Source organism: Ambystoma mexicanum, chromosome 2q (genome assembly GCF_040938575.1).
Source record: "Ambystoma mexicanum isolate Mex_15411 chromosome 2q, UKY_AmexF1_1, whole genome shotgun sequence".
NCBI classification, from domain to species: domain Eukaryota; kingdom Metazoa; phylum Chordata; class Amphibia; order Caudata; family Ambystomatidae; genus Ambystoma; species Ambystoma mexicanum.
Window position 1 is genome coordinate 1,367,219,930 of NC_090924.1, and position 14,328 is coordinate 1,367,234,257.

Here is a 14,328-nt window from a genome sequence, read left to right on the forward strand (position 1 = left end):
CACTGCGAGCCTTAGCTCTTGCCGCTCCACGCTTCCTGGAGGAGGCGTGGCCTGCCGCAGTCACGTGGAGGACCACGTGACCTTTTCAGTCCCATTTGAACACCAGCGAGGCACCCTTGTGGCGTTAAGCCCGGCTGGAGTAAAGCCCAAAGTCTGTTGTGCGGCTGTTTGGCGGATGGTGGCTTAACACCATCCTACCCCAGGTACTGTGTATTACAGCTGCTCCCACTACCTTTAATAGGTTACTTCACAAATAGCTGTATGGTTGCATCTTATCAGCATTTTCTTTTAATTGAGTTGGTGCCTCATTTTATTTTATATATAAGTGAGAAAATCATATCGCTTATAACGCTTTCGCATTAAATCATTACATGTATACCTTAAAAACAGGCATGCCATCGGAGATTACCAGAGACCCTATGATTACGTCCCCAAGCTCTATGCCCAGTTCATCGGATCTAGCCTTGCTTTCCAAGACTCCAGTCAACCAAAACATCCCAAAATCACAGGAAAAGTCCAAAAGTCGAACTCGTATTTCGAAGAAAAATATTGTTTTAACCCCTATTAACAAAACTCCCACTCAACCTGACATTCGTAAGTTTTATGACTTAAAGTCAGGTGGTATAGCAATGTCTGATCCGATTAACATGGCATCTTTGGCTAAGAGTGTGACGAATCCTCAGCCTCTGAACTGTTGTTCAGGTAATAAACCTCCAAATCAATATCCTTCCAATAACAACGAGGCTTCTATTTGCCCGCTGAGTTCTACTATTTCGGATCAAACTATACTAACTATTCCTCATTTTCCTATTAAATCTATCAGAGCTGTTCATTCCATTGCTACTGTAGTAGAAGAGTCGACCTCTCATATAGAAGACTCGACAATTGAAAGCCATAATGTTGCATGTGACATCCTGTCCAGGCATGCCTCGCTGCCCTCAGTAATTATTGAGGACGTGGGTTATGCCAGCCCAAACAAATCCACACCTTCTCCCTCTCAAAATCCTCCTGATTGCAGGGATTTAGAAAGCTCAAGAGCTTCTATAATGACTGATTGTGCACAACCAGGCACTACGGATTCAATAAGACTCGATGAGGAGGTGTCCTTTTTGCATCCGACCCCCCGCCGTTGTCAGGCATATGACCGAAACCAACAATCCTATGCCACAACGACCAATCCAGCCTTATTAGAAATTACTTTGGGGGCCATTAACACTACTATGTCCACGTTATTTAAGCTTTTCAACTCTTTAGATCAGAAGATAGCTGTTCAAGCTGTTAAACTAGACTATATAAGTGATTGGATGAAGGACTCTTCACTTAAATGTGCGAAAAGTCTTTCATTAGGCAACCTAGAACAAAGAGTAATTCATCTAGAATCACTTTTATTAACCCATCAAGGTTCAAAGGAACACGCTGGGGTACCCATTACACAACGTCTCGTACATCTTGAAAATCTAATTCAAAATCCTTTGATCATCCCCCCAGCCTTGCCAACATTTTCTAAAGTTATCCGTCCAATTGAATGTGTGGAGGAAACTGTGTCCTCAAAAAATAATGAGTCTTGGATTAGTGTGGATTCTCCTGTGAAGAGTGATGTTTTAGTTACCGCCGGTAAACAAAAGGGCGGCGCTAACCAAAATCTACAAAAAACTGGCTCTTCCCTAGTGCACAACAAGAAGACAAATTCTGTCTCATTCAAAACCACACAAAGAAATAAAAAAATCTTGGCGTTGAAGGAAACTGATATTCACAGTGTTACTGCCCCTATGGATAGTCGCAATGTAGTTACGAATAGCAAAGTAGCCACTACAGCCGAAAACATTTCGGTTCCTAAAGCTATGTTAGACAACTGTCCAACTTCCCAATCTGCTTTAAAGAAAGTATCAAGTTTACCCCCTACATACGATCCCTTGAATGAGTTGGTACATCTGTTAACATTTAAGCCTGATAACACACAAATAAAAGATACCCTTTCTGCTGCACAAACATCAGCACCTAATCATTGTGATGTCACTAATATAACTGATAGTAGGTCAATTCCCTCTGTTCCTTCTACAGTGGAAGTTGAAGACCGTTTAAGCTCCTTAAGAGCTGCGGTAGACTCCTATCTCCTAAAAAAAATCTCTGAGGTGTTGCCCGAAGCTTCACATACCATTGATCAACCCTCTCAAACATATAACCCCCCTCCAACTACCCAAAATGAAGCTTCACTAGTCCCATACAGATCAGATACCTGTATGAATTTAAAATCTGCTCAGTGTAAAAGGAATTGGTCTCAAGTTTGTGCAAAACAAAATATTAAGAGAGACTCTGATGTACGTAATGTTGATACTAAACCTTACATAAATGAAAAGAATATTGTATTTTCAAAGAAACTTAAGCAATTCCACACTCTTATTCTGAAGTGTCGTGATGGCTCTTTTCCGAAATACGACTTATGTCGTGCTAGTGTTCTCAACATATTTGGAGATATTGAGGGGTTAGATGCCATCTCATCCACCGATGTGGATCAAGTTGAGTTTCTCTGTGACAACAATCTCTCTATTGTTAGATTATGGATAAAGTCGGGACTTGTCCGTAATACTTTGTGGAATGCTAGAATGGATCTATTCAATCTTGGCTTTTTATTAGCCCTTGATCCCGCACGTAAGCAATCTGAGGAGATTGGTGATAACAAATCTGGTGCAGATTCCAGTCTTGCACCATCTTGTCTCTGCAATTTTTGCACTAAAGACTCCTCTTCAGACCCCAGAGCATCTTATAATCATCCTTTATAACCACGAACAGTCACGCCCACTACTGTTCTTTCGCTTGCTAGCTGGAATACTAGAGGCCATTCTCATTTGCAGTGGACTATAAACAACGATTTAAACACTTATGATATAGTGGCATTACAAGAAACGTGGCTAGTAAATCCCCCTATATGGGATGACCATGAGATTATTCTGCTACCAGCAGTTCAAGCTGATAAAGGTAGACCTACAGCTGGACTTTTGATTGCGGTGAAAGTGAGTAGAGGTTTAAAAATATCTCCTTGGAAAGCCCCAAACAAATTTATGCAATTGGTTAAAATCTCTCTTAAATCACACACATACGCACTTATTAACCTTTACAGGAATCCGGCAGGAATTAATGATGACTGTTTCTATGATACGCTCTCCCATTTCTTCGAGTACATTTCTGCCCAAACAAATATCTCTGGAACCCTACTCATGGGTGATTTGAACCTATCTTGTTTTGACTCGCACACAAGAAAGTTGAACCATGAGGGTGCAAGATGGATCTCCTTTATGGAAGATCACGATTTAAAAATGGCAAATGGGGCAATTATAGGTGATATGCCCCCAATGAACACCTGGGAGAGAGGCAATTCAAAATCTATAATTGACTACATCTGTATGTCAAATAGCATTTTCATGAATACCACCAAATTTATCATAGTAAAACAGCCATCCAGTGATCACCACCTTTTAGCATTATTTTGGGCGATCAAAATTGAAAATCACTTAGAAACTGCAACTTATTACAATCATTCTGTAATTGTTAATAGAGGTAAAAACCGCTTCAAATGGTCGGTTAATAAATTACTAGCCCTGAATGGTGCCATACTAGACAATCACCGGCTGCATAAGACTGGCTCGTATGTAGACGTGTTAAGCACCTTTGCGAATCTCTATCCTACTCATAGTAATCCTCCTAAAAGTCATGTGCATAGGTTTGACACAGCTCTATGCGAAAGAAAAAAGGCTTACAGAAGAGAGATCAGAAAAAGTCGCAAACTCCCTCTGATTGATCAAATTAAGGCAGTTAAAGCTGCTGCATCGAGTTATAGAAATTGGGTGCGTTTAAGGAGAGCAACTATGTATCAAATAGACAGTGAACACTTTTTGGCAGCCTGTCGGAACAAAAATTCTGCACTGGTTTGGGATTTGTTGAATAAATGTAATACCCCACCACAAGGGCATATACAACTTAATGGAGTATCTGAATCGGTGTGGGTCACACACTTTGCTGCTCTATATAATGATCTTAAAATGAATGTTTATAGGTACAACAGTAGATCTGGGAACGGGTGGGCCCTGTACTGCACAAGATCAATTATTCAAGATTTTATCAAATCATCCTCTTCATCTAGAGCTGCGGGTCTGGATGGCCTTACTAATTCAATGCTCAAACAAAATATAACAGAATGGGCACTAATCCTGAACAATACCTTCCATCACATCATACAAACCAAAAATATTCCTGACTCATGGCGCTCTTCTGTGATCATTCCGATCTATAAAAAGGGTGATCGCATGGACCCGAAGAACTATCGTCCAATAACGTTATTGGATGTTCCAGGTAAAATATTCTCTAGGTTGGTATTAAGAGATTTTAATGCTTGGTCAAAAAAAGCATTTCAACGTGACCCAGCACAAACTGGTTTTGTTGCAGGATTAGGTACTGGCATTAATTTAATTACTTTAAATGCTATAAGACAACAAGCAGTTAATAAGAGACAAGCCAGATATTTCGCGTTTATAGATCTTCACTCCGCTTTTGACTCGGTCTCAAGACCAAAACTCATAGATAAATTATGCAAAGCGGAGTGTCCTTCAACTCTTATTGATATAATTTTTGCCCTTCATTCACACACTAAAGTTTATGTGAGATTGAATTTTGAGGGCTTGCTTTCAGCCCCAATTCCAACATCTAGAGGATTGAAACAGGGGTGCATTTTAGCGTCCGCCCTGTTTAATTTCTTCATTAACGACGTACGTTGGATCTTTAGTAAAATAACAATTGATGCTCCCAAACTGAATGGTGTAAAAATTTGTGCCTTATGGTACGCAGATGATCTGGTTTTAGTGTCTAAAACTCCCAGTGGTTTACGCAACCTTTTGGCAGCACTATGCTCATATTTTAAAGAAAATGAACTAGTAGTAAATACTGGAAAAACACAAATTGTTACATACGTCCCGAAGGGGTTACGTAGACACCTGCTAGAATGGCAAATTGAGGGAACACCCATAAAGATAGTACCAAATTACGTGTATTTGGGCCTAATTTTTGATGGTTGTCCGACGTTAGACTCACATTTTACTAAAATTAAACATAAGTTAATCACGGCAATCTGTCAAACTAGAATAATTGTCTCTAAATATGGCAAATTTTCTATCAAAGCTGCCATTACATACTGGAATCAGAATGTTGTGGCAACTATCCTTTACGGTTTGGAGACATTAATTGTTCCCTCAGGCTTTCTTAATGCATTAGAAGCCAAGTTTTGGCGTGCAATTTTACATCTGCCACAATGTATTCCTGGAGCACTGATACGCTATGAAATGGGATTAACCTCTCTAACTGCCATATATAACTGGCGTCTATGTGCCCTATTTCGGAAATGTATATTAGCCCCTTGTGATAACTCTACGTTATCTTCTATTTCTAGCTATTTGCTTAGCTCTGCTGAAAAATTTCCGAGGCATTGGTCTTCAGGAAGCGTGGAGCGGCAAGAGCTAAGGCTCGCAGTGCCGTTCGGGTGTTTGAACGAGTTATCGCTCGAAGAGCAGCGTTCTACTCGGGTTGAGGTTCTGCACCAAGGTAAGGATTCCCACCATATGTGTCTCTACTTTCCCACCTCTGCACACCCGCTCCAGCATAGGTTAGAAGTTTGGGGTACTTTGTGTGCAGCCTTTCTGGGGTGTAATGCCATTGGGCTACTATTTTTACCCACATTTCTCTCGTTTGGACTGAACGGGTCATTTTTTGGATTTGTATCCACAAGTCTGACCATTGATGTCTTGATAATTCCTCCCCCAGTGTTTTCCCCCACTTGGTCATATATGTCCACTTGACTTCTTTGTCTTGCGAGTTTATGAAGGAGTATAATGTCGAGACCCATTTCTTAGCCCCAGAATTAGTAGTGACATAAGTTTCAAACGGTGTGAGGTTTCTTGTTGCCGCCCTTCTGATTTCAGGTGTCGCCAGCCAGTGTCTGAGCTGGTCGTATTTATATTTATCACCCGCTGTGAGGTTCGGAAGAGATTTACATGCCTCGTACGGTCTTATTTCCTTGTCTTGGAACATTTCCTCTATTTTTGTGCACCCCGCTGCTTCCCATTCCCCCGTTCCATTCCGGGTGGGAACTGGGGGTTCCGACAGATGGGCGTGAAGGGGCTATCCGCCGTAGTCCTTATACCGTTTCGCGTTTGGTCGTCCCAGGCCTTTAATGTGGTCTTCATAACTTCGCTGATGTGGAGGTTGAGGTGCCTGTGTTTAGCTTTCCACAGGAGTTCTCCATCAGTGGGGTTCTAGCGACTGCCCTATCATGTGTGGCCCAGATTGTTTGCAGATCATCACCCATCCATTTCCGAAGCACCCTAAATTGTGCCGCCTGGTAGTATTTTTGAAATTGGGGAAGGGCCATCCCCCCCCTCTCCCCGAGTAGCTGTGAGGACCGCCCTGGCAACCCAAGGGGGTTTGCTTTTCCATATGTAGGTCTAAACCGCTTTCGAAAGTGCTTTGAAGAACGATATATTAAATATTTTAAAAATGTGTTTCTAATGTGTAAAGTTCCTTGTGAAGTAAAACATAATAAAAAAAATCCTTACAAAAATATACACTAGGCAAAAGTTTATACTGGTGGTATTCTTCCCCTCACCTTGAATGGAAGACTCCAAATACCAGAATGCAGTTCAGCGGAAGGCAAAAAAATGGGCAGTGGATTTTGAAAATTTACTTTCAAGATTTAAACACTCATAACAAAAAGTGATGTGGGACTAGGTTACCTATTTGTGTTCCAGTGTTTGACAAGGGCGTGTTTCACACATGGGAGGAAAATATTGCTACCTAAAATAAACGGTGTTTTGCGTGGTAAACATGAACGTGTGAAAAGAAGGCAGCTAGTTGAAAAAGGGTTGTGTTATCCGTGCAATTGCCATCGAGGAAGTATCGATTTTGGGCTGCTAACTGGTGCTTTGCATGAGCTTTAAAAATAAAAATGTCTGTGCGGTGCTTAAAAAGAAAGGTCAAGAACGTTTTGACCAAAATCATGGTTTCTTAAACAGGCCATCACTTGTAAAGCGTTCCCACTTTAAATACTGTGCTTTAGGAAAGTAATAATCCGTGCTTAGCAGGCCCGTGGCGTGTAGTGGGCCGCTGGGATGGGGGCTTTTATCTGGAGAGTTGCAGCAGCAGGTCGAGAGGTGTTGCTGCACCAGGACAAACAAAAAGGGAGCCGAGCCTCTTGCATGGAGGTAGGACAGCCTTTTTTTAAAAAAAAATTATTCCTTAATATGCTGGTCCTGGTCTGCCGCACACACTGCCCACCACACACACTGCCCACCCCTCACGCTATAGCGCATTTTGGGGTGGGTGTGGGCAGTACTTTCGAGGAATTGTACCAGATTTGATTTGTAGCTTGAAGCATGCTGGTCTGGATTTGATTTTGGGGCCGGTGTGATTTTTGGGACCGGGTTTTGAGAGGGTAACGGAGATGCGCGTGCTGATTTTTGGAGGAATGACTGGGACTGCTTTGGTTTGGGCTGTTAACTTGCGCTGGTGCAGTGGTCGTTATTTGGCTGATTTTGCGTGGGTATTGCACGAGATGACCTCACTCGTTCGTGCAAGTTACGGCGCAGTTACGTGTGTTTACCCACGTTCAAAGAAAGGCATGGGTAGCTGCGCTGCGCGCTCGATGGGGCTATCCCCGCAAGGGGATCCCTGGGCCGCAGTATGTGCATCCTCTTCCTGAATCCATGTAATGATATGCAAAACCCGACGGTGTGGGCGGAAGAACACTCCCCGCCCTCACCCCACCCCCTACTCTGATCCCTCCCACTCTCTCCGGATGAAGCTGCGAGCTGCGGATCGCAGACAGGCTGCAACGCACACACGATCATGATGTCCCCGGTGAGTCTCCATGCACGACATACGCACACACGGCCCTTTGTCCCTGCGCCCGCCAGATCCCCTAGCGCTAGGAGTTCGGGACGTCCGCGGATCCATGTGCAGCCACCGATCGCTGCTGAATCAATGGCCGGGAATGCAGCAGGCCTGGGCCTAGCTCTGCCTGCTCAGACAATGGGGCCTGTAATGGGTCAAGGGGGGAGCGGAGTAATCGTGCTGGAGGCTCGCCTCGGTAGTGGCTTGCCTGCAGTGCCGAGATCAAACCAAGTGCACCGCGCAGGACTGTCTTCCCTCACCCTACCGCACCAGTCTGTACATCTCGAACCAATCTGGTCACATAGTCTGTAGTCCTTTCTGATCTTTTCTGTTTTTTTAATATATGGCCTCAACTGTTTGCGTTAAGATGTTAGGCTTTTATTTTAATATCGGCGAGTGAGACTGGGGTGGCGTAACGTATACCTTTCCGTTGGTACGGTGCCATTTGTTTTGGATTCTTGCTGCCTGCCTCATTAAGTGCCGCTGCCCTGGTTTGTGTTGCCCTTTGCACGGTTCCTAACTCAAGCGGTAGATAACACGTTGATGTTCGGGTCTGTTTGAGTTTTCTTTTGCACATTGGCCCTTTATTTTAACGGCAGCTGTCTGAAATGAAAGCGAGCTTTATGAAAGGTGAACTCTGCACTTAACGTGTCCCCCCTTGCTTTTTACTATGTCACAGATACATGCATACATTTTAGAATTTCACAAAAGTTGTTTTTATTTTTTGCTATGCAGTTGGAAGTGCTTTTGGAGGGAAATATTGGGTCTTTTAGACTTTTAAAATAAAACATTTCCTGACATTAGATGTTCCCGCATCAACCCACGTTATAAATTACCCATACATAAATGCAAACTTCTGCTGCCCTTTCTGTTCAGACTAGTATGGACCCAGCCCTGTACTAATAGATTATCGCTTATTGTAAAGCATTCGTATTCTCTCACTTAACCACAATATTTATTTCAAAAACGGTCTATGGCATTGTAATATGAATGGGCCACTTTGGTTCCAATGAATCTTGCACGTGTTTCTGCTATACCCAATGTTGAGTACATTGTCAGCTAAAGTACACCTCCGCCGTGAGGTGATTTTCAGAATCATCTGGTGCATGTACAAAACACCTACTTTATGTAGTAGATGCCTAGCCACTCTTCCTTCTACAGTAGATTACACATGTAACGTTTTGTTGACCTGCTACAAAGAAATCTCATCAAAGGTGTTTTGCATATCGCAGAGCTGTCGCTGGTCAAATGCACATCAGCTCGTGCATCCGTCGGAGCAGTCTAGTCTGGACGGACAGTGCCTTGGATTATACATGTTGCTTGTATTTTGTTATCTGATGGAGCATGGTGTGTGGCTCAAGGGCTGCTCCAAAATATGGCTGCACTGCTGAGTAGCGCTGATGTAGTTTGTGAGGTTAGTAGTGTTTGCAGTGGACCGTTTGAGGTAACTATTTTGATGGTAGCGCTCTTGAATGCGGTTCTGAGATTGAGGTAGCACAACAGTTCAGAACAGCCCAACGGGAGCGACCTGCTCAGAACGGTGCTTTACGCATTTCACCCAGAAATGCAGTGGTAACACAGCATACTTGCTTTCCGTTAGGCTGAAAAACTTGCGCCGTGACCAATACGAGCGAAGTACTTCTACTGCAGCGCTGGTCAGTGTGCCTTTCTCAAGTGTTTTCTATGGTGGCGCCTGGCCTGTTGGGCAGTTTTGTTTTCAGTTTGCGGCCAATCTTAATTTTGCCCCTTCTACAGTATGCCTTGCTTATGTGTATGCATGTTCTAGGTGAAAGTGATGGAACATAGACTGCTATAGTGTGTATGTAAACTGGATTGTTCTTGGAAGAGTATATACAGCAGTGACTGCCTTCCATGACAATCCTGTTTGTTAGAGATTTGTTTGCAAAACATTAAGACTAGAGCTGCTCTAGATAATTAAACACGTATTTGAAACATCACATTCGGATGGGCCATTCAGTCCACTATTTTGATTCACTGAATAATGAATATAATTGCACAATGGAGTAATTGCTGGGAGAGTGCAATGGCCAACACACTGCATGGTTAATACTCTAGTTGGTTCCACACAGAGAATAAGAACCTCTTGCCTCCACATTCTCACAGCAACAAAGTATGTCTAGATCATAACACCTACATTCTGAAACCTACTACCTCATCCAGAATCTGTTGGCGCCCAGCGGAGGCCAGTGAGCAAATGTGGTTGCTTGGATTGCGGTCATTACTGCCATGGTCTGAAAGCCTGGTCGCCTGTTCTCTTTGCATCGTCCCCACTCCGTGTAGTCGCCTGCCATGAAAGTGGAACATTGGCATCCCACAGTTCAGCTTCTATATTTTTTTGGGTGTGGGGGGAGAAGAACACTGTGGTGTGCTTGCCGCAGCCCCTTTCCCCTATTGAAAAACCCACATGCTTTACCGCCACCCGTGATCTGGTCTATTGAAACTTGGACAGGGTCGGTGGTACAGCCTGCCAAGCTTACTATTTTGGCTTAATAACGATCTCCGGAAAGGCAGGCAGTGACTACAAGCAAGATGGAGAGAGGCGCAGCTATTTGAGAAGGTGCAAATGCTTAGTGCCAACATACTTTACTCATTGTTGTGCTTAGGTGGGGTGGGCCTCCTGTTGGAAGTTTAGGGTGTGAGATTTCAGTCATCGTCTTGTTAAAGTTTTATATAACGCCCCACCAGGGTTCGAAATTAAGATTCGATGAGCAAAAACGAAAACTAGCTCCTGGGTATTGGCATCACTGTGTAGGCAGGAGATGCTACATTAACTTTGTGCCTATTATGTATGCTTCATTGTGTTTGAATGTGTATTAGATGTGTCCTGACAATCTCAAATACTCAGTTATTTTCACTTATGCCAAAAGTAGCTCCTAGTAGCTGTTGTCAGCTCCCAGCAATTGCGAACCCTGCCCCACGCATTCCAATTCTCAAACCAAACTCTCGTTTCGCACCCTATTTCCTACAGATGGATGCGCAGTATGTATGGTTTTATTTCTCATGCGTTTCTCACCACCCTTAAAAGAGGGAGAGTATTGTCACTCCAGTAAGCCATTCATCGTTAATAACTTCTTTTGTGTCCTGTCTTCTGCTTTAATGGTGGTCATGCTTTTTACCCCATTCTTCTGGTTGTATGTACCCTCGACTTTTCATTGGCTGTGTGATGCTTGGTGGCTTGCCTTGCACAGTAGTTATTCGTTCCCATCGCAACTTTTGAATCCTCCCCATTCATCCATTTCTGAAAGGTGGTGCAGCAACGTACTAAAAAGCATTCTGCTGTGACGAATCGTGCAATGCCAAGAGTTTTTTTTCTCCAGTTTCCATTTGTGGTTTAGTGCCTTAGTGCAAGAAAGTAGTCCCAACCTTCTTGAACTAGTCTGCTCCCCTGCAGCTTTTACCTAACTTAAGCTCACATCCCCCAAGTTTCGAATCATGTCTGATATGTTGCCATAATCGGCAGGTTGAGATGGTTTTGAAATAACCTAAATGGCGGTATTTTATAGCCAACTGCTCTTTTATTATGAGACATGTAATCCCATGTTGCACCCTTGGGTGAGGTAGAGGGAGTTCTGGATTATGTAGCAATTTTTGACAGAGCAGAATGATTACTGCTGATAAGGATATAGTTAGTCACAATAGGTACCCCCCCCATCCCCTTTCTTCCCCTCTCCGAGAATATACTTCAATGGCATGCAGAACCATTTTTATAAAATTACACAGTAAGTGACAAGGAGGCCAAGTAAGTGCTTTTGTGTACACAGACAGAACACAAAGTAAGGGAGCATGTATAAAAACAGAAAAAGACCATGAGACCCAGGCCACTCCAAAGCTTAATGTATGCATATTTGGTGACGGGTACGATACATGTAAGGCCAATGGCTGGAAAGAGAACCGAAATGCAAACAACTGAATATTGACAGTAATTTCCCACCCTCGGTTTATTGTGGAATTAATTATACAAATGTAAACCACATGCAATGTATGCGGGGTCAAAAATTTGACATCCATGCAGAGAAAGCCTCCAAAAGTTAGAATAAAAAACATTCGGCTCACAATACCAGGCCTGTGGGGTCTCATTACACTCCTTGAAATTAGAGACTTAGTTTAAATGCTAGTTACTTATTTAACTTAGCATATGTCAGTAGACAATGTAAGGCATTGATTTAAAAATGTACATTAAATCAGTCCCTTGGAATAAAACTCAAGGTTCCCCAAGGAACGTTGTCAGTACCCATGAAAGTCCTTTTAGCACCCCATAGGAAATAAGGGGATGAATTCAATAGAAGCAGCCGCAGTTCTGGGGGAAAAGCAGGTAAGTCTCAGTTCTGCCCTACAGGCCCAAAAAAGGCAGCAACCCACAAACCCTGCTGAAGAGACCCTTTTCAAAGGTTTCTCGAAACTGGAACTGACCCAGAAGCCCAAGAAAGGAAGTAGAACGGGATTTTGGCCAATTGAAGTAAACGCCCGCCAGCCCAGGACCCTTGGGGTAAGTAATCACAGCTCTACTAACAGAGAACGGTTCCATGTAATTTCATCGCCTGCCTGTTCATCCCCAGGCTTTTTAACGTGCACATTCCATCAAATGTGCTCATGATGTTTTTTATTTTGGGGGGGTACACCCCCACCCCCCGACCCCCCCGTGCCTCCCACCACACTTATTTTTTGCTATTTCCCAAACCCTTATCTGCTTATCTGCCCTTCCGACCCCCCCCCCCCTCACCCCCCTAAAAAATTCGATGAGCACATTCGATGGAATGTGCACGTTAAAAAGCCTTGGGATGAGCAGGCAGGCGATGAAAGGACGTTGTACCCAGAGAACATGGCTCATGAACAGCAAAACAACCCTTTGGGTACACTGCTTCTTCCATGGGTCACGTTACATGATGCTTTTCTCAGGAGAGTGACCCACCCTCAAAGTATGAACAATAACTAAGGCATCAGGCAGGCACAAAAATCCGACCAGGTGGATCCTGAGGGATTTAAGGGCAAAACAAAGCCACCAGTCAGCCGAAAACTGCACCACAATGGGGTAACAGTGGAGGCAACCCAAAGATGCTCCAGACCAAGAGCACACGAGGGAGGGTGAGGGGGGCTAGTGATGTACCACCACCCTTCTGCGGGGCAGAACATTTCTACCTCGAGGCACTCCGACTTAGAGGATAAATTGCGAAAACGGCACAAACTGTGCTAACATGGTGCATCCAGCCCATCCCTTGAAGAGGAACAGGGGAAGACACTGGGGAGCCAAAATGTGAAATGGATCTACCGGATAGGACAAATTGCCCGACCAGTATGGCCATACCTGGTCCTAAAAATTCAGCAGCACAACTTAAATTCTCCAGCAGTACAGGGAAGATAGCCAGGAGACTTGAGGAATGAGCAGGGTCACCCCTCAATATACACATTAACTCTATAGACTGGCCTAAGCCAGTCCTCTAATAACACAAAAGGAAGACGCACAAAGCTTGTGGTGCCAACCCTAAAAAAATCTCTAAATACTCTGGTCCACCCACACAGTTTGTCTATTGGGCTGTCCAGAGCAAGAAGCCAGTCTAAACTACTATAGAAAGCACAGGGGTTGGGCCTATTAGGCTTGCCTCGTGGTTTCCACAAACGATGATTGTCCAAAACAAAATGGCGGAGAGTAGGGCTTAAAATGCATTAGTACCTGTGGTGAGCCAGAAGGAGGAGAGGCACTCTGAGGCCATGTTTCACATAAATGTATCGAAGTAAAAGTAGAAGGCCCGACTTTCATTATCACTATGGCGGGCCATGCCTATGTTACTAAGGTGCTCGTCTGTCATGCATGAAAGTCCAAAGGAATTTGCTGTCCAAAACTAACCCAACCGACCTTAACACCATGAGAACTAATTTAAATCGTGACATTGACTACAATCATCTTAGAAGGGTACCTCTACTACCAGTCGATAGGATTCTGTATCCATACACAATCCTGATCCTCAAATAGTATTTTGTGATTTTCTGGCTTAGTCTCTGTAACTCTTCCAATCTGTTAAGTCCTGTTTATCGATTTTTGTATGTCGCCTTACGAAAAGGCCTATTTATGTATACATTTAGTAATGTTTTTATTTTTTTTGGCAGATTTTTTTTAAAAATGTTTTTTTTTTTTTTAAGGGCCTGCAAAAATTGAAATATTGCTTCCAACCACCACCCTCTCTTTACGGTTTTACTCAGAATCAGGGCTTTCACCCCCGATCTCTTGTCCCTCAGCCCCATTGCCTCCCTCCCCTCCCATAACCCTCCATCAAAAGGCCCCTGCGTCAGAGGGGCTGACAGTTCGATTTAAGAAGACCGCTCTGTGTGGTCTTTCTAAATCGTTTTTTTTATTATTCGTTTTTTTGAAAAAGGTCTCTT

The 14,328-nt window shown here is 43.5% G+C and overlaps 1 protein-coding gene across 2 annotated transcripts in view; it reads left to right on the top strand.

Moving 5' to 3' along the window:
* TOP2B (DNA topoisomerase II beta) overlaps positions 1–14,328 on the top strand; it is a 934,132-nt gene that overhangs the window by 118,068 nt on the left and 801,736 nt on the right. The window contains exon 1 of one of the 2 annotated variants that reach the window (XM_069648850.1): positions 7,801–7,899. The exons of the other annotated variant lie outside the window; for it this stretch is intronic. Within the exon in view, the coding sequence (XP_069504951.1) occupies positions 7,888–7,899 (12 nt within the window). The 5' untranslated portion in view covers positions 7,801–7,887. Of the gene's footprint in view, positions 1–7,800; positions 7,900–14,328 lie in introns of those variants that run through there. 2 annotated transcript variants of the gene reach the window in all.